The sequence below is a fragment of the Aquarana catesbeiana genome, linkage group LG07 (genome assembly GCF_042186555.1).
Source record: "Aquarana catesbeiana isolate 2022-GZ linkage group LG07, ASM4218655v1, whole genome shotgun sequence".
Lineage (NCBI taxonomy): Eukaryota > Metazoa > Chordata > Amphibia > Anura > Ranidae > Aquarana > Aquarana catesbeiana.
The window spans coordinates 292,818,175-292,839,167 of NC_133330.1; the positions used below are offsets into that span (position 1 = coordinate 292,818,175).

The 20,993-nt window shown below is 43.5% G+C and overlaps 1 protein-coding gene across 7 annotated transcripts in view; it reads right to left on the minus strand.

The window, feature by feature from the left end:
• The window catches only part of OSBPL9 (oxysterol binding protein like 9), a 256,194-nt gene that overhangs the window by 71,796 nt on the left and 163,405 nt on the right, over positions 1–20,993 (minus strand). For all 7 annotated transcript variants that reach the window (XM_073593547.1, XM_073593545.1, XM_073593546.1 and 4 more), the window contains 2 exons: positions 18,937–18,966; positions 15,658–15,708 (listed from right to left, as the gene is read on the minus strand). In XM_073593547.1, coding sequence (XP_073449648.1) covers positions 15,658–15,708; positions 18,937–18,966 — 81 coding nt within the window. The remainder of the gene's footprint in view (positions 1–15,657; positions 15,709–18,936; positions 18,967–20,993) is intronic.

A 20,993-nucleotide genomic window follows, 5' to 3' on the forward strand; every position in this document is an offset into this window, starting at 1 on the left:
TCCAGTAGCAAGGTCTCCCCCACAGATGGCGAGTTCTGTATTTGTTTCCTTTTTACGGCTTTCTTTCTTCTATTTTCATTTAGTGATCCAGCCAGCAAGTCTGTTTCAAAAGCACAAGCTCTCCAGCAGAATGTATGAGTTTACATGGATGAGACACAAAAACTTAACACTGGCAGGGGTAATGATCAGCTTTTATTTATTCATGCAATACCTTTATCTCAAAAAGGAAAAAATGATTTGCTGTAACTGCTTTTAAAGTGTTAGCTGAAGTTTGACTTCAAATTGTTAGTGCATCTAAATCTGCTAATACATTTAACAATATCCTTCCCCCGAGACAGACAAGGCTGCTGTCTGCTGTGCCTCCTATGCTCATTCACCCAGCGTTATCTCACCAATACAAGAGGTGTGTTACTGGGCAGATCACCAGGTGACTACAGAGGGGAAAAAAGCCAAAAGAAAAGAAAACTGATGCAGCCACCACATTGAACAATTGGTAATACGATTCTATTTTTAGTTTTAGGTTTAAATGAGTTGTAAAGGCAGAAGGTTTTTTTTATCTTAATGCATTTTATGCATTAAGATAAAAAGCCTTCTGTGCGTAGCAGCCACCCCAGCACCCCCTAATTATTTACCTGAGCCCCATCTCTTTCCAGCAATGTCCATGAATGTCTAAGCTGTCCAGGACACTCCTCCTGATTGGCTGAGACACAGCAGTGGCGACATTGGCTCCCACGTCTATCAAAGTCAGTCAGCCAAATCAGGGGAGAGAGGGGGCAGGGCCGGGGCGGGGCTCTGTGTCTGTATGGACACACGGAGCTGTGGCTCAGCTCCAGTGCCCCCATAGGAAGCTGCTGGCTATGGGGGCACTCGATAGGAGGGAGGGCCAGGAGCAGCAAAGAGGGACCAGAGATGAGGATCCAGGCTGCTCTGTGCAAAACTCACAGAGCAGAGCAGGCAAGTATAACATGTTTGTGATTTAAAAAAAAAAAAAAAAAAAAAATTCAAGTTAGACTTACCGGTAACTTGTTTTCCTTGAGTCTTTCAGGACAGCACTTGAGAGAGTGACTCCTCCCCTTGCCAACAGGAAACACCTCTTCCACCAAACTTTAAAAGGAGGCTCCTTTCCACACATTGTCAGTAGTAGTAGAGAACCTCCAGCCCCAAACTGGAACACATAATCGAGATATGATTAGTCACAGTATATATATGAAAAAACAATAGGGCGGGATGCTGCTGTCCTGAAAGACTCAAGGAAAACAAGTTACCGGTAAGTCTAACTTGAATTTTCCCTTATCGTCTTTCAGGACAGCACTTGAGAGGATAATAGAGACTTACCCCCCTAGGGAGGGACCACAGCCTGCAGAACCTTTCTGCCAAAAGCCTGATCACCTGCTGACAGGAGATCCAGTCTGTAATGACGGACAAACGTTAAGTAGCTTGACCACGTAGCCACCTTACAAATCTGATCTGGGGTGGCACCAGCTCTTTCTGCCCATGTAGTGGCCTGGGCTCTTGTTGAATGAGCCCTAATTCCCAGCGGGGAAGATAAACCCATTTGAGAATAGGCTACAGAAATAGCTGTCTTAAGCCATCTAGCCAATGATGCTTTTGATGCTTGTTGGCCTTTCTTGTTTCCAGAGAAAAGAACAAATAATGAATCTGAAACTCTAAACCCTCCTGTTACTTCCAAATACTGTAATAGGATACGTCTTACGTCTAAATTGTGAAACTGCTCTTCCTTTGCACCCGAAGGGTTAGCAGAAAAGGTTGGTAGAGTAATCTCTTGAGACCTGTTACTAAAGCTTGCCACCTTTGGCAAAAACCCCGGATCTACTTTAAGGACAACTCTATCAGGAAAAACTGACAAAAAAGGCTCTTTTACTGATAGGGCGTGCAGTTCACTAATCCTTCTTGCTGAAGTAATTGCGACCAGAAAAATAGTCTTCAAAGTTAAATTCTTTAGGGATATGGCCTGTAAAGGCTCAAATGGTTCTTTTGCCAGAGCCTGCAGAACCACCGAGAGATCCCAATTTGGGAAGTACCGGTCTCGACCTGGAAAGTGCTTTGAAAAATCTCATGATCAGAGTTTCTGAAGATAAGGATCTCTCCAGATAAACTCCCAAGGCAGCCACCTGCCCCTTAAGAGTGCTGACCGCCAGATTCTTGTCTGCACCCTTTTGCAAAAATTCCAGCACTGAAACTAGGTCTTTAACCCCCCTATGTTCGGAATGACAGAAAGAAACAGACTTTCCATACTTTGGCGTAAATATCCCTGGTTACCTTTTTCCTACTGGAAAGCAACGTAGCAGTTAAACGTTCTGAAAAGCCTTTGCTTCTCATTAATTGCTCCTCAGATACCAGGCAGTGAGCTTTAACCTGTCTACCCCTGGATGAAGCACTGGCCCCTGAATCAACAGATCCTGACTGAGCGGGAGATGCCAACATGGTTTGATTGCCAACTGCAGAATCGTGGAAAACCAAGCTCTCTTTGGCCAATATGGAGTAATCAAAATGATTGATACTCTCTCTTCCAGTATTTTCCTCAACACTAGAGGGATTAATCGAAATGGAGGAAAAGCATACCCCAGGTAAAAATCCCACGGATGTGCCAGAGCATCTATCCCCTGAGAGCAAATGTCTCTCTGAAGGGAGAAAAAATTCGGGAGCTGCGTGTTTTGTTTTGAAGCAAACAGATCTACCTGCGGAAGGCCCCAAACACTGGTGATTAATGCAAACACCTTCCTGTTCAGACTCCACTCTGATTCCTGAACTTTTTGTCGGCTCAGATAATCCGCTACTTCGTTCAATGTGCCTTTTAGATGGACTGCGGATAGAGATAGTAAGTGGTTCTCCGCCCACTCCAGAATCTCTACTGACAGCAAGTGAAGGGCCCTGCTTCTTGTGCCTCCCTGTTTGTTCAGGTAGGCTATGGCCGTGGCATTGTCCGACAAAATCTGGACATGGCAACCTATGAGGTTTTGAGAGAAGAAAGCTAATGCTAGGGCAACTGCCTTCAGCTCTCTCCAATTTGAGGATCTTTGGGCCTCGAACTGGGACCATGTTCCCTGCGCTAAGGCTTGACCCATGTGGGCCCCCCATCCCTGCAAACTGGCGTCTGTTGTGACCACTTTCCCGGTCGGAAAAGACCAAAGAAGACCTCTTTGCAGTACCACCTGACTTTTCCACCACCAAAGTGAACGTTTGACTTTGGTGGGAATCTTTACTTTTGTATCCAAACTCTCCGTCCTGTGGTTCCATGTCCTTAGAAGGAACCTCTGGAGAGTCCTGAAATGCAGCCTTGCCCATTGGATGGCTGGCATTGAAGAGGTTAATGTCCCCAGAGCCGACATAACCTTTCGGACTGAAATCAGTTGATTTGTTTGTAGTGCCGTTATTACCCTTTGGACCTTGATCTTTTTCTCTTCTGGGAGAAAAATCTTTTGCTCCACTGAATCTATCAAATAACCCAGAAACAGTACTTGCTGAGCTGGGATGAAATTTGATTTTTGAACATTCACTATCCACCCTAGTGACTCCAAATGACTGCGGGATCTGTTCAAATCCTCCTGCAACTTTTCCCTGGATGGGGCAAAAAAGAGGAGGTCGTCCAGATATGGAATTACCGCAATCCCCTGGAGTCGAAGAGGGGCGAGAGCTTCCGCCATTATCTTCGTAAAAATACGAGGAGCTGACGACAGGCCGAAGGGAAGGGCCCTGAACTGAAGATGTATAATCTCCTTGCCCATATTCACTGCAAACCTCAGGAACTTCTGGGCCTGAGGTGCTACAGGAATATGAAGATAAGCATCCCTCAGATCGATTGATGCCATAAAACAATCTTTTGTCAGAATGTTTCTGACCGTGAAAATTGAGTCCATACAAAACTTTTTGTATAGGACTGACTTGTTCAGGGGTTTTAGGTTGAGGATAAGACGGAAGTTTCCGGATGGTTTTCTTATCAGAAAGATGTGTGAATAGAAACCCTGACCCTGTTCTTCTGGGGATACTGGTATCACTACCCTCTGGTGCCTCAGATCCTTTAAAAGGTTCTTCATGGCCAGAGCCTTTGTTAGATCCCTTGGTAGGTTTGTTACAAAGAATCTTTCTGGCGGGCGATCCGAAAACTCTATCCTGTAACCTTGGGACAGCATGTCCAAAATATATAGACTTTCTGTCATGCTGGCCCAAAGGGGAAGGAAACTTTGAAGCCTTCCCCCCACTGGTACGCACAAGTCATTGTGCTTTACCGGAGGCTGCAGGAGGATGGAAAAGGACATTTCCTTTGCCTTTACCCTTCTGCGATGCCCAATTTTTTCTTTTCTCCTGGGGTTTGGTTTGTTCTTGAGCCCTTTGGGAACGAAAAAACCGTTTAACTGGCTGCTTTTTCTTTTTGATGGGAAAAGACTTCTTTTTATCAGCAGTTCTATCTAGAACCGCATCTAAATCAGGTCCAAAAAGCAAGTCACCCAGGAACGGTATCCCACACAGCTTGTTTTTGGATGCCGCGTCCCCCGGCCAAGTTTTCAACCACAGAGCCCTTCTGGCTGAGTTGGCTAGGGCAGCAGATCTAGCTGTCATTTTAATTGATTCCGCTGAAGCATCCGATATAAATGCGACAGCGGCAGACAGAGTTGAAAATGAATCCAAAATTTCTTGTTTTGGTGAGTCTGCTGAGATATGGGCCTTAAGTTGCTCTAACCAGAACTCCATATTTCTGGATACCACTGTAGTTGCCATAGTAGGTTTAAGATTTCCCATGATGGATTGCCAAGCCCTCTTTAGTAGCTGGTCCATCCTTTTATCCATGGGATCTCTCAACACCCCCATGTCCTCGAATGCCAAATCTGTAGACCTCGAGACCTGGGAAAACGCGGCATCTAGTTTGGGGTTTTTGTTCCAAACCGCCGCTGGATCCTCATCAAAAGGGAAACGCCTTTTTAAGGCTTTGGGAAAGAAAGGCTTTCTCTCTGGCTCTGCCCACTCTTTCTTAATAGCTTCAGAAATAACAGAGTGTACTGGGAAATTGCGATTTTTGTGCTCGCTAAGCCCTGCATACATTTTATCATGCAGAGATAACTCCTTTCTTTCCTCCTCCAGACCCAGTGTGGTATAGATTGCTTTTAACAGGCCATCTACCTGTTCTAAAGACAATTTAAATCTTGAAGGTAAATTTTCTCCTTCCTCACCCTCATCAGAATCCTCAGATTGAGAGGGGGAATGTCCCTCTGGGGTAGGAGATGCCTCAGTCTCCATCACCGGGACTATAAGTGAGCCTTGGGAGGACTGTGAGGTAGTAGGCTGACTCAGGGATGGGTTTGCTAGGGAAGAGCGAAATGATTGAATAGTCGCATCAAGTTCCTTTTTAACTGATGCAATCAAGTCGCTGCAAGCGGAAGAAGCTTCTTCTTTAACTAGCAAATCAATACAAGCTTGACATAACGTCTTCTTCCATCCTTCAGGTAGCTTGGATTTACATGAAGGACATTTTCTTTTTGCCACTGGATCAGAGCTCTTGGCCTGCCATGAGACAAAAGAAGAAACCATCCCAGTGAGACAACCTGTCCTATACCCAAGGATGCTCACCACAGGTGCACAGTAAGAGCTAACTGCTTTATGTGCCCAGACAGGCCCCTGCCACCGGGGGGGGGGGGGGGGGGATAGAGAGAGAGAGACCCCACAGTACAGGGAAGACAGTATACAACTGCACCTTACCTGGGCCTTGCTGGTGCCTGTGCCTGTCCCACTCGCTGCCGCCATCGATTCCATCGAGGAGCGCTTGCTGTGTTTGTGTGGCTAAACGCCGGTTCCGGACTCCAATAGCGCCTGTGCGCCGGACCAGAACCGCTAAATAAGCACCAGCCCCGTTCCTCCCCTTTCCCTCTGCGATTTCCGGCGGAAATGACGCCGCACGCCTGTTCCGTGGGCGCCGCCCCCTCCGGATGCCTCACTTCCGGCGGATGGAGCCCCGCTGCCATCCCCAATATGGCGGCGGTGCAATGAGCAACAGGCGGTGGACCTGAGAAAAAAATATAGTAAACGGCCACCGCCTGTCTTGCCGCCACCTAGGAGCGATGCCCACGACAGTCGGACTCACCCTGAGCCCATATGAAGAGGGAGAGGGAGCCCAGCCAACAGCACTTCACCTCAGCTGTGGAATGGGAGGAACAGCTCTCATGAGGTAAAAAGTGTTTGATGAAAAAAAACAGGAAACCTGAGCTCCCAGGACAGCACCTGAGAGCCCTGACTTCCCCACGAAGTGTTCCCTCCGGAGGAAACACAAAAACTGACAATGTGTGGAAAGGAGCCTCCTTTTAAAGTTTGGTGGAAGAGGTGTTTCCTGTTGGCAAGGGGAGGAGTCACTCTCTCAAGTGCTGTCCTGAAAGACGATAAGGGAAAAAGAGACTTTAGTATTACTTTAATACCACTTTAAGCTACATTGCTCACAATCATCAATTCCAGCCCACAGCAAAGGTAGGCAACTTGAGGACAATGCCATCACCCTCACTTATAGCTGGCTGTCGCAGTAAGAGGCATTGGAAGGCCACGTTGGGGTGTGTATTGGTCCAGCAACACACCAGCACCTTTGCAGCCATTGTGCTATTTGCTGGGTGTTTGGTGTGTCCTGTACCTTTAAGAAGGGGTGGGCTCCCTTCAGTCCACCTGCCCTCACTTAACCATCAGAATCCATGTGCCTCCACTGTGGGGAAACCCAAATTTTTAGTGTTAGGATCACAGATTACAGGGTGCCGTGACGTGGCTCTGTGGCTTATGCATGCGTTTGTAAATGCGTGCGGACTGAACTCCTGTTTTTAACGCATACTGTTAAAGGTTAATTGGTTGTCTGCGAGCTGGTGGTAAGTAGGCTTGGAGTTTTTTCCTGGGCATTCCCCAGGCTTTGTTTTTTTCAACTTGAGGACAATGACCTGTTGGGATCCCCAGATACTCTGATCTGTCATTCATTCTATTTGTTCTATTAAAACCATTTCTCTTTGAACTAAGGCCCCTTTCACACGGGCGCCTCCACTAAGCAGAATCAACTTGCTCAACAGGAGATCTCTCCGCTGAGCAGGCGGATGATAGGTCCATGTCCACTTTGCTATGCAGAGCAGACACAGTCCCGCTCTCCTCTATGGAGCAATTGGATGAAAACAGACCGCCTGTCTGTTTCCATCTGATGCCAATTGATCCAATCTGCCGGATGGATGGTGAATAGGACCATTTCTGTCTGTTTTTGGCAGATCGTATCGGATGGTGGCGGGTGTCAGTAGACATGTGTCCGCTGACATCCGCCACTCCATAGAAGAGACTGGAGGGTCCGATCGGGTCCGCCTAAAAATAAACAGGCCAGCCTGATTGGACAGCCCATGTGAAAGGAGCCTTACAGGAAAACGGAGTACTGATACCGCTACAGAAAACCAATAAAGGATATTGTCAGTCCGCTGTTCAGTGAAGGATCATACAATTTTACTCAGATTACTGGTTTTTCATACAGCTGGCGCTCGAGTAGTTACCAGACGGCTGATAAATACATATGGATTGAACACCAGAATGATGCACATTGCTGAGACAGAAATAAAATACATAGCCATGCAATGAGAAACAAACAGCGCAGAAATTGCAATTCAAGCTGAACAAGATTTCAAAATGTTATATTACTGTATATATATCTCCCACTATAAAGCCACTTTGTCAGGGGCCGATACCAATGACTACAGTGATTTGAGAGATCACTGAAAGTAAGTTGGCGCTATATACTGTATAAATGAGTATTATTAATAAAATTAACACTGGACCTGCTGAGTTGAGGAAAAGGCATGTACATCTTGGTCTATGGAAAAAACAAAAACTTTAACCTAGACTATATCAGCTAGAAGCAAATATTTTGCTTCCATTTGCTTCTGCATTGTCCCATTGAATGTCCTTTTGCATTATTTGCTTCTATTTCCTTGAGTCCCGTTACATGTCATCCTTTACAACAATTTTATATATTGTTATAATATATAAAATAATTTTAATATTGTTAGCTGATTGATACCAATTCTACCTTGCCCATTTCCTTTATACATGAAAAATATGATTAATAAAGTATTAACCATTTTGTGATCAAAGTTTATCGATGTGGCCTAGGCCAAATTCAATAAAAGAAAAAGTATACAACCATAATAAGCCTAACTAAATAAATAGGACAGAGTTAAAGGGCAAGTTCACCTTTAGAGAAAATCTGTAAAGTGAACCATCAATGGACCCCTTTCTTCATCACCCCCCCCCCCAAGTCCCACAATCACCCGCTGTAAGACATCGGGTGGCCGCTTTAACTGTCCGGGGATTTGAAATCCCAGCAGCTTAATTTTCTAAAAGGTACCTCTCTGCATGTACAGATAGGAGGCATTCTAATTGGCTGACACTGACCAATCAGAACCCGCCTAACCCGTTCTATCAGCACTGATGAAAGAAAGAAAGCAGCGGGGATTTCAAATCCCTGGACCCGTAAAGCAGTGACCCGATGTCTCACAACGGGTGATCATGGGACTCGGGTACACCGGGACCGAAGGGGATGAGGAGGGGGTCCAGTGTACGTTCACCTTACAGATTTTGTGAATTTACACTTTAAAAACAAATGACATTTGTGATTAAAATGCACTTTACACTTAAAGTGGAGTTCCACCCACTTTTACAACTCTTCAGCATCCCTCACTAAACTGTGTTCTGTAAACAAATTGATTTTTTTTTTTTTTTTCTCAGCACCTACTGTATATCTGCTGTGTTCATTTTTCACTTCCTCCTCCCTGGCCGCGGCCCATTGCATCATTTCCTGTTTGCAATGCCTTCTGGGAAGGGGCGGCAACTTCCTCTGAAACTGCCGTTGCTATGGAAACCTGACCTGAAACCTATTACATTGCTTGTGCTTCACTGAGCATGTGGGGCGGCAACTTCCTCTGAAACTGCCGTTACTATGGAAACCTAACCTGAAACCTATTACACTGCTTGTGCTGCACTGAGCATGTGCGAGATCTGCAAGGATGAGATCCAGGAAGAAATACAGTCTGGCTTCAGATGCCCACACTTAAGATGGCCACGGCCTGCTGTAAGTTTATAAAATAACAAACTACTGCTATAAACTAACAAAACAGACCTTAGTTTACAGACTAACTTTACTAGAATACATTAAGCTTGTGTATTATAGGGGTATTTTTATTTAAAAAGTATAATTTCGGCCGGAACACCACTTTAAAGTAGTATTAAACCCCAAAACCAAAATGTAATATATTGGCCAGTAACACACATCCTGTATTAGAGTGCCTCCACTCAGGATGAAGGAGCACAGGGAGCACCTTTGGACAGCAGCATTGTCAGTCTAGGCGAAGGGGAGTGTTAGATGTACTAGCAGATCTAAATACAATTACAAAATGAAAGCCAAATTCCAGCTAATACCATTAATCCAGCTAATACCTTTTTTGGGATAATGGTTTTACATAAATAAATAAAAGCTGATCATTATAAGCACCCCTGCCAGTGGTAAATTGTTTGTCTTATCCTTACACCTGCAAGACAGCTTGTACCTTTGAAAAACAACAGACTTACTAGCTGGATCATTAGTTAAAAATAGATAGAAAGCCTAAAAAGAAAACAAACTCAGCCACCACATCTAGGAATTTGTAAGCTGCAAAAAAACAAATGTTTGCTATTGAGTACAACAGTAAAACAGCCTAAAGTAATTAAAGCGGTAGTATGAGTCCTTTTTCTTGATTTATACTTACAGGTAAGCCTATAATAAGGCTTACCTGTAGGTACAGTAAATATCTCTTAAACGTGCACCATTTAGGAGATATTTACTTTAGTAGCGCTGGTGATGTCATTGACGCATGCGCGCTCAATGAACAGAGTGTCGTCTATTGAAAGAGATGTGACGCGGCCGTGACTCCCACGTGCATGCGTGGTAGTGACATCATCGTGGCTCAACCATTCAAACGGCACAGCCTGCATACGATGCAATCACACAACTAGCAGCTTGCAGGTACAAGCTGCTATTTATGTCGTAGGAGATTTCTGAATGCATCCTTAGCATTAGGCATTGCCCTAAGAAACGTTGATTATGGGGGCCCAAAGACAGGATGTCAGCAATAGCAGCTTATATTTTGGTGCAAAAGCAACAATAAATCACCAGTTCATGCGCTGATCAAAATGCCCTCTGGTCAGGCTGGTAATCTTAGTGTGGAAACAATCTTCTATTGCTACAATGCTGCAGCTCTCAGATTGATCCACTGGGCGGTGGAAAAGCATATACACAAAAACAAGGAAAAAGGTAGGAGCGCACGTCCACCCTAGTGCAGTATAGTTTTATTGAAACACACGATAAAAAGTTCTAAACAGTTGCACTCACATTTCTAAGTATATAAACAGGCATGTAATTTCATTGGTTCCCCTCTCCTGGGCTGTCACTACAAGATGTGCCAAGGGACATCCAACCATCCTGGAGCCGGATGGCAGATCATAAGCTGCCCGACCCGGGCTCTGGTGTGCATGGTGAACTGCTCTTGTGCCCAGATCAGCCGGCGCCGCGCATCAGCGTGGGGAGCCAAAGCACTCGGGATAGGTGGAGGAGACTGGAGCAGTACGTCACCACGTTAGGTTGCTATGATGACGCGTTTCATAGGCGTGGCCTCCTTTATCAAGTCCACTTGATAAAGAGTCCGTGTCGGCGGCTACAGTCCAGGAAAGGGTAACCAACAGAATCATATGCCTAGTTATATACTTCAGAGCTTTTATAGTGTGTTTCAATAAAACTATATTACACTAGTGCGCTCTCTTTTTCTTGTTTTTGTATATTTTGGTACAGGCTTCCTTTAACTGAAGGTATTCGCTTCAAAAGAAAGTTCTTATTTTAGGTGTGCAGACCAAAACCAGATAAAGGTCCATCATAACGGTTACTTATTTTGTTAACAATTGTGCTCTTAAAAGTGTTTATAAAAAAAAAAAAAAAAAAAAAAAAAAAAAAGGGGGATGATCCTTTCCGCAAATTAAAAAACGGGTAGAGAACATTAGGTCCTGAAAGAACAGAACCATTTTGGAACCTTGGTGAAGCAGTAATGAGCTTACATAGCTGTATAATAAAGACTAAAAGACAGCGGAGGGGTGCTGCGGGAGGAAGATGGAGGTATACAACATTCTGCTGGATCACAGGTCAGATCTTAATGAAACACGTGCAAGACAACCCCCACCGTTGCCTAAACATAATTAATGAGTGGTAGGAATAAACACGATCACAGACATTAAGTAGAACATTTTTTCCTGAAGTCAGCGGGTAGTCAATTTCTCGACAACAAAGAAGCAACAGGAAGACAAATAATTCTAGATTAATTAGTCTGTGGAAGGTTACAATTCGCTCCTAACACGTGAGGGCAAAAAACGGGAAATCCTGTGTCTTTCATAGAGAACTGAACACCATAATTTAATCCAAACTTCCTTAACAAGCACACTTTATAAAAAGTCACAATGCTCTACAATAAATGCCATGTCAGATGAGCGATAATGCTGGCCCACTCCAGCAGACTAGAAACTGACTGAACAATCTGCCTTTTTCCTCTTCTCTTTGTAGAGTTTGGTGTGCCGGTACTAATGAGAGGTCTGCGGCATTACTTGAGCAAGTCTATTTCTCTGAAGGATCACAGTACATTTCTAGAGAGCGTGAAGAGATGCTTTGCTAAGTCCAGCTCTCTCATTACAGTTCCCTCTATCAATTACCCAGTGCTGGAGCTCTCATACTTCAGAACAGGATCCAGACCACACTTGGAGACACCGCGATTGGCATGTGAGATTTCACTTATCAGAAAAAAAAACATTTGCAACAAGGACTGTCGGTTTTAGATTGGGTGCATTCATGCCACTTCTAGTCACTTTATTAAAAACACAAGTGGTCAGTTGTATACACAGGAATATGAGGCAATGAAAGCGAGTTCATATGCAATTTTTGTTGTGTGATCTCAGGACAGTAGCAAACACTCAAAACCAGTTGCAATGCGAGGGATGGCAACAAATTCATGGGATTTCATATAATCTTTAGCAAGATATGGAAACCATAAGGTTGCATTCAACCCAAAGCATTGCGTTTTTGAGCGTTTTTTTTAAGGGGGGGGGTTACCGTTTGTATGCATGTTTTTCAGTGTTTGTGTACAGTGTTTTTAAAGCTTTTTTGTTGCCATGTTTTTCAGCTTTTTTGTATTATGTATTTATTTTACTTTTTTTTGTAATGCGTTCGGGTCTAAAAGGTTAGGCGTTTATTATTATCAATTTAGTTAGGGTTTAATATTAGGGTTAGCATTTAGAAATAGTATCAGGGGTTAATATTAGTGTTAAGATTTAACATTTGGGTTAGGGGTTAATATTAGGGTTAAGGGTTGGGGGTTAGGATTTTTTATTTATTTGTTTTTTGTTTGTATTCTATTTTAAGTACCGTATATACTCGAGTATAAGTCGTTCCGAGTATAAGTCGAGGCCCTAATTTACCACAAAAAAAAAAAAAATGGGAAAAACTTATTGACCCGAGTATAAGACGAGGGTGAGAAATGCACAGCTACTGTAAGTGGAAAAGAGGGTCATCAATGCCCATTTGCATGCCTCACTGTGCCCATTTGCAGCCATAGGTCCCCCGAACTTCAAACTCGGTAGTTAAGGGTTCCTAGATGCCCCCTAGCTGCAGCCAAAATTTGGGGTCTCTGAACCCAAAGGGTCCCAAAATGACATTGCTGCAGATGGACACAGTTGACCGAATTTGGGGCCCCGTATCTTGGGGCCACTTAGTGCTAAGAACCCCAAATTTGGTGTGCAAACCCAGTGGAACTAGCACCATAAAATATCCAAAGTTGGGGTTTCTAGCACCAAGTGGCCCCGAGATACAGGGCCCCAAATATCGGTTCAGAAAACGTCAAGCACTTTTCTGTAGCAGAGAATGACATTTTCCGAACTTACACGAAATCCCGTATCTCCGTATCTTGGTGCTAGGAACTCCATCTTTGGATATGTTGTGGTACCAGTTCCGCTAGGTTTGCACACCAAATTTGGGGTTCCTAGCACCAAGTGGCCCTGAGATACGGGGCCCCAAAGTCGGTTCGGAAAATGAAATTTTTTGCTGCAGAAAAGTGCTTGACTCGAGTATAAGTCGAGGGGGGCACTTTCAGCACAAAAAAAAAATGTGCTGAAAACTCGACTTTTACTCGAGTATATACGGTATTTATTATTTGACATTTATTTTCATAAAATTTTTGCATTTGATCATTAAAACGCCCAAAAAAACTCTTGAATCAAGTGTTTCAATGCATTTCTATATTACAAAAAAACCCCACCAATCTGCCCAATTCGAGCTACAAAAAAAGCTCCAGAACTTTGAGCTTCAGAATGCATTCACACTGCAGCGTTTTGAATCACGTGATTTGCCACGATTCTTCCCGCGATTTCAATGCGCCGAGGTGTGAATGACAAATTGCAGAATGCACATTTAAGATGGCATTCATTTGAATAGCACCTAAAATTGCGGTTCAGCCCTGGCGCGATTGTTGCGCGATAAATTGCGCTGCAATCGTGGCAACCTGCATCGCATGAAGCATGTTGTCCAAAAGTAGCTACTGAACTTCTTTTTTTTTTCGGCGACAAACTTCACAGGATGTGGGTTGCTGCGATCTATCATGTGACAATCGTGGCAGAACCACACCGCGATCTAAGGTGCCAGTCAAATGAATGGCATTTCAAATGTGTGTTCAGCGATTTTATCATTCACACCTCGGTGCTTTGAAACTCGCAGGCAGAACCGTGGCAAATCTGCCTGCGATTCAAAAACGCTGAGGTGTGTCTCAGTCTCAGGCATTAGGCTTCAGGTGACTTATAGTACATATGTTAACCAACTCCATAGAGAATAAATGAATTTTTCTCCAGCGTTTTGGAGCTTAGAGCTATGGGGTGTGAATGGGGCCTATGAAAGCACCACACTTTTTCTACAGCAGGATAAAGTATGCAGGACACTTTGTAAAAAAAAAAAAAAAAAAAGATTGTTTTCAATTGCACACATATGAAAACAAACGAACGAACACACATGTGAACCTGTGTGCACCCAGAAGAGGATTCTAACAAAATTTGTCATAATTGTCAGAAGCGTATTTTAACAAAATTTGTCATAATTAGCCAAATGATATGCTGGGGAACTGTGTCATGCACTTGTCATAAACCTTTCATCTCATGCGCAAAAGACCTTTCTAGGTTATAAACGGATTAAGCAATCTGGAACTCATTTCAGCTTTACATGGTTTCTGACAAGCTAAAGGTCATGTTAGCTTCCTAGGTCCTTCTGGGACCTGAGTGGAGAGATCCCTACCAAAATATCACAAGCCCTTAAGCACTACAAATCAAAATGATGACCATGCTCTTGAGATGGAAGCTGAAAGCTATAGAATAGCATATTTTGAGAGGACCAGCTAGGTGGCACCTTTATTATGGTGTTGTAGGAACGGTTAGACGTGTTTTCCGTGAGCCAGAAGTAAACACAATTATCTACAATTAAAGCTGATGGGACAAAAACAGGAGGACAGTGTTCATCCCATTAATCAGCATCAACCCCTTAGACTTGAAAAATAGATATACAGTTGGTGACAGTGCAATACTAATTAAGCATAAAAATACAACAAAACTGCTTCCACCCTTGTGATGTCAACCATAGCTGCTATGTCCATGGATTTATTTCTCTCAACCTTGTGACCTGTAGGGACTTTTTAATATACAGTTATTCTTTACAAATAATCGTTCAGATCCCTTTTTGAAGATAGCCCCTAAGTGGTTCAAGCATGTACTGCAGGTAAAATGTCTAAAAAAAGAACTCTGGTGATCATAATTTGCACCTGAAATGACCACAAAAAAAAAAAAAAAAAAAAAAAAAAAAAAAAAACACACAGAGCAAATTCAGAAAAAAAGAAAAAAAAAAAAAAAAAAAAGGAAAAAAAGTTATGACACCTTCATGGCTTACTATCAGACTATCACTAATGCCGCGTACACACGGTCGGACTTTTCAGCTACAAAAGTCCGACAGCCCGTCCGACAGACTTTCGACGGACTTTTGGCGGACCTTCAACAGACTTTCTAACGACCGGACTTGCCTACACACGATCACACAAAAGTCCGACGGATTCATACGTGATGACGCACACCGGACTAAAATAAGGAAGTTGATAGCCAGTAGCCAATAGCTGCCCTAACGTCGGTTTTTGTCCGCCGGACTAGCATACAGACGAGCAGATTTCTGGGTCCGGCGGAGTTACGACGTAAAGATTTGAAGCATGTTCCAAATCTAAAGTCCGTCAGATTTGTGGCTGGAAAAGTCAGCTGAAAGTCCAGGGAAGCCCACACACGATCGGATTGTCCGTCGGACTTTTGTAGCCGAAAAGTCCGACCGTGTGTATGCGGCAATACTCACAATCAATAGCACAATGTTTCAGATACACTCAAAAAGGTATTTAACTAGACTGTTCTTAATTAACATCACATTTTCCCACTAACCCATAAATATTAACACCATTGACCAGGGCCTCTCCCTACATGCATTAGAAGTTGTACAACAGATTGCTACCCTATTAGTGATTTTATTTTAGAATATGGTAGAAGGTAAACATGACTTACCTTGGCAATCTGCAGCAACACAATACAGTGCTTGATGGACTCTACCATACTCTGTAAAAAAAGAATATTAATAAAATAAATACAAAAACTATGACAATTGCCAGCCACACTTATTTAGCCTATTCTGATTGTGGTATATTAACCAACTTACATAAAAAAAAAAAAAAACAAACAAACAATCTCAAAACTTGGCAATTGCAGCTGAATGACTATAGCCTATCACCTAGGTCTGTCTTTTGTCAATGAGACTGGCCATTATATTAAATATCAAGGAGATCCATGAGTTGGGAAGGGTAGGTCTCAAGTTGACCTTGTGCAGAAAAGTCAAGATATGCCGTCCGTATTCCTGGATCTATTTTCACCAATGGTAACCACTACATATGCATTTTTCTTTTTCATAGCTGCTCAGTTTGACTTTTCAGGTTTTTAACATGCTTACTTAACATTGTAAAGGCCTGTGTTTAAATGTTTTTGTTAGATTTAGGCTCCATTCACATGGCATGTGAATCAAACCGGTTTTCTATGGAGCCGGTTCACATATATGTGGTGCAGCTGCAGTGCAAATTCACTACTAATTTAAAAAGATTCCTGTGCATTTTGTGAGCACTGCGGTGCGATTCAGATGCAAATTCTAGGCTCATTGCCTTCCCTCCACTCCAAAGCACCTTGCCCCCATGTTGGAGTGGGGGCAGGGGGGTTATCAGAATCTGGAAGCCCCCTTTAACAAAAGGGCACCCAGATCCCACCCCCCTATGTGAATTCAAAAAAATGTGTCAAAGAAATAAAAATACAGACAGTTTTTGACTGTCTCTGTTCCCGCCGTCTGCCTGTTCTTAAATTGCTAAGGGGCAGGACCACTCAATGACATCACCTGGTGGCCCAGCTACCTTGTGACGTCATCAATGGATTCATGCCGAGTCGATGAGGTCACAAGGGGGTGGTGCCACCAGCTGACGTCGCCGGGCGGCCCACCCCTTAGCTATTTAAGAACGGTCAGACAGCAGAGCAGGCAGATGGCGGGAGCGGAGCTTTTTTTTTTCTTCTTTCAGGTTGGTGGGCATTGTGATTGATGATGGATCTACAATCTGGGGACACTGTTTTTTTTAATAAAGGAGTTGTCAAAAACGGTCTGTGTACAGGTACAATGTACCCCATGCTCATTCACATAGGTGGGGGCTGGGACCTGGGGGCCCCCTTCTTAAAGAGGGCTTCCAGATTCCGATACCCCCCCTGCCCACAGACCCCCACAACCACTGGCCAGGGTTGTGGGGAAAAGGCCCTTGTCCCCATCAACATCAACTCAATGAATAGCGCGGCTGTGTGGGTGGAGCCTCACACAGCCTCGCTGTTTTTGAATTGTGACAGCAGGTGCGGGGGAGGATGTTACTAAAGCACCTGCCGACACCCTAACCCAAACCCCTATTGTGACAGTGGCCAAATGCTTTAGTAACATGCTGTTACACCCTGAATATGAGTATAACATATTACATATTATCAAAGTGGAGCTTATGCTTTAAGAGAAAGGGGAAAACTCCCTCTTGCAGTGGGGCTGCCCCCCCACCCCCCGCAAGGGTTAAATGCTTGTTTAGGTCTAGGTGCCTGGGAAAGGTACTTTTAATTTAATTTTCGATTTCCTCTTCATTCAGCAGCTGGCACTCCCACTACATTCCAGCAGTGGACTGTCCCTCAGTGCCCTCACATCCAGTGCAGGGATATGAGCCCCAGATTGTATTTGATGACAACATGACGGTATCCAGCTGCCAAATGCAGAGAAGAGGCTGCAGGGATCGGGTCTAGCAGCCTGCAGGGAGAATGCAAGAATGGAAGATCAGTTAGGTAAAACTGCCTTTAATGGTTTCCTAGGCATAAATGAGCATTTACCCCTTTGCAGTGCAAGGTTACCTTCCTCTGGAGTTCAGCTTTAGCAGCTACAGTCCTGCATAAATAGTGGGTAGTAATAGTAAACAAGTCGGGGTCTTGCAGCGTAACCTCTAAAAGAAAGGCCTGCACCATGATTTGACTTCAGCCAAATTCTGCCCGACAGACAGACATCTGTAGACATCTAAATAATTGTTGAGCAGCGAAAATTTCTGCTGAAGAGTGGAAAGGTCAACAACTTTATGTTCCAATGTATACACCTTGATACCCAGAGAAACAGGGTCAGGTATAAAATAGGATCATGAGAGTTTTAGTTGACTCCAGAATGAAGCAAGTGCTTAAAGCAGAGTTCCACTCAAAAAGTGTAGCTGCTGGCTTAATAAACACACATCTGTCTCGCAATCCAGCGATGCGGTCACTCGAACCCTCAATTCTCTCCCTCTCCCCGATGCTGGCATCACAAGTGTGGGCACCCGGCTGTGACAGCTTGCGGCTTCACAGCCAGGTGCAAGTTACGCTATGCCTCCTCAATGGCTGGGCAATCTTCTGGGACCAGTGACGTGTCCCAGAAGATTGCAGGGAGAGAAGAATTTCTGCTTGAGTCACCTAGGCAGCCCGAGCGGAAGTGGGAGCTGGGTACCTGTGAAAACCAGGCACCCACAACTTCCCCCCACCCACCCAAAAAAAATGACATGTCAAATGTGGCATGTAAGGGGGTGAGGAGTCCTTAAAGCGGAACTTTCACTTTTGAATGGAACACCGCTTTAAGAAACTCGGGGCCCTCAAAAAAGTAGATGTTGGAGGGCCTTAAAGGACCCAAGTTGTGCTACCTCGAGGCTCACTGCCACATAAAAAGGCAAGACTGTCCTGTAGCCAGAGCTGTTGTAGCAAGGCTAGGTCTAGAGATCAAATTACCCAACAAAAACACATTGAGCATTGTCTATATTTTTTGGGGGGTATTCAGACCGGTAAGTTCTTAAAGAAGTACACACATACTGGTTTTATTAGTACACAAATTCTCATTTTATTGAGATTTGCCTTTCTGATGAAGGAAAGGAGCAAATGGCTCCATGCCTCCAGTCTAGCTGTAGTTCAGAATATACATGGCAGAAGATTTTAGGGAGATGTAATCTTTCGTTATCCTAGTAAAATTTCACCTCTAGGTATATTACGAACATAATCCTTCTCAAAGGCAGAGAGGCTCAGCCTTCGATTAATCCAAGAGCAAAATTTGTGATTTTCTTCAAGTGATTTAGAGTGCCAAGTACAAGGCATATTCATTCATAGCATAATTGTAAACAGACTGGCTTTAAGTGCCTAGTCATTAATAGTATCCACACAGCCCATTTATTCAAAGAAACAGATTGTCCCTTCCCACAGAGATGAAGTAAAGAAACTTACACATGTTGTATCCTTGAGATTTTCAATTTTCTGTGGAGGAAAATTAAAATTATACAATTATTCTCATAATACACAATGGATAATTTTACCATTCTTTAGCCTACTTAAAAAATTACCTGCAAGACATTTCATGTTGAAACGTTGAAAAGCTTGTCTTTGCAAAGGTAAAAGACTACATTTAAAATCACGCTAAAAACCACTTTAAAAAGAGTACCACCCAATTTTGAGAGGTGGTCTTAAACGAAAGACCACCTCTCCACCCCTCGCTTTTGGATATTTAAATTTTTTTTTTTACTTTCTCTCGTACCTTTTTTGGAAGTACTAAGAGTACTTCTGATCCAGCCGGGCCACAGCCGAGAACATCACATCCTCTTCTGCGGCAAGCTCCCCGTAGTCTTCTGGGACATTTATGTGTCCCAGAAGACAAGCTGGCTATTCACAAAGCGCTGCGCAACTTGCGCAGTCGGTTTCCCTTAGTTGAAATGGCGGCACCTGCACCCGATCCGATGGACGGATCGGCCTCAGGGGGCCGGCATCGCGGGCTCCCTGGACAGATAAAAGTGTCCTTATTAAAAGTCAACAGCTACAGTGTTTGCAGCTGCTGACTTTAAAAAAAAAAAAAAATTGGGCTGGAACAAAATAAGCAATGTTGTTTGTAATTGCCATTTAATCTCCCAAACCATGAACATATTTAATCAAAAAGGGGACGTTGTAAAACTTTAAATTTAATTGAATATTTCTTCAATATTTTTCAAAAATAGTCAATACCCAATCAATCAAGATGAAGTCTGCATGCACGGTGGATGAAACGCGTAGGTGCTAGAGTGCTTATGGACTATGCATGCTGAAACCTGCCCTGTAGATAAAATATATTGCCAGCTGAGCCAAGCTGGGCAAGTAACCACAGAAGGGGTTTGCCCCTCCATGCATGCAACAGGAGCACATAGACAGCTGGTGTTAAGAGCAAGGAAGATACAATTATGGATACAAGCGAGTGGAACATGGAGAGTACCCAGATGGCTATGTACTGTTTTCAACCAATACATACTTATGCTTAAAGCAAGATCAATAAACACTAAATCAGCTGTGATTGGGTTGATCTTTTTATACTTATAGCTTTGTTAAAAAAAATACTCTTGGAACATTTTGTCTTACATTGATTAGAAGCATTGACAGAGTAATAACATGGTGTACACTTTTGTGACGAACATGCAGGGATCCCAGGATAAGCTATTGATAGATGCAGAAGTATTTATACGTATGCCTACTGAGCAAAAGCATTAATACGGTTAAAGTCACAAATATAAAAGTCCAAACTCAGGGACCAGTTAATGTGATGGGGACTACATGAGCAGAGTTTATGCTGGGTACTTATTGTCCTATGGTTACATAGTTATTTTTCAAATACTGCATTGTAGGAGGTCTTTGAGGAGACTGGGAACTGGCTATTTCTGTGATTTTTTTTTTTTACTAATTTTATATACCCTTTTATACTTGTCCTTCCTTTTTGATTAAATATAAATTTGTGCTTGCTTCAAGTCCTGGTAAGTGCCTACTTTTAATGCTCATTTACAGGGGTTGGACAAAATTATGGAAACACCAGGTAAAAGAACGAAATTGTTACCGAATATGGTGTTGGACTGCATTTGGCATCCAAGACCACCTGAATTCACCTGGGAATTGACAAATATACGTCTTCGATGGTGGATAAATGAAATTGTTCCAGTTTTTCGCAGAGATGCCTGTAGCAGAAAACAAACCCAAACCTCATTCTCCAAAATTTACCATAGCTATACGATATTGAGGTCCAGTGATTGAGGCATGCAGGGAAGGTGCAAGACTTAACCTGCATTGCTCATCAAACCACAATTGGGCAACACCAGCTGTGTGAATCAGGGCATTGTTGCCTTGGTAAATGGCGCGGTCTTTGGGAAACAATGTCTGCACCATGAGTTGCACATGTACATAGTCGCTGGCAGTGACTGTACCTTTCAAGGCGATGATGGGGCTTGCAGAATACCAAGCTATAGCTGCCCAAACCATGATTGCACCGCCAC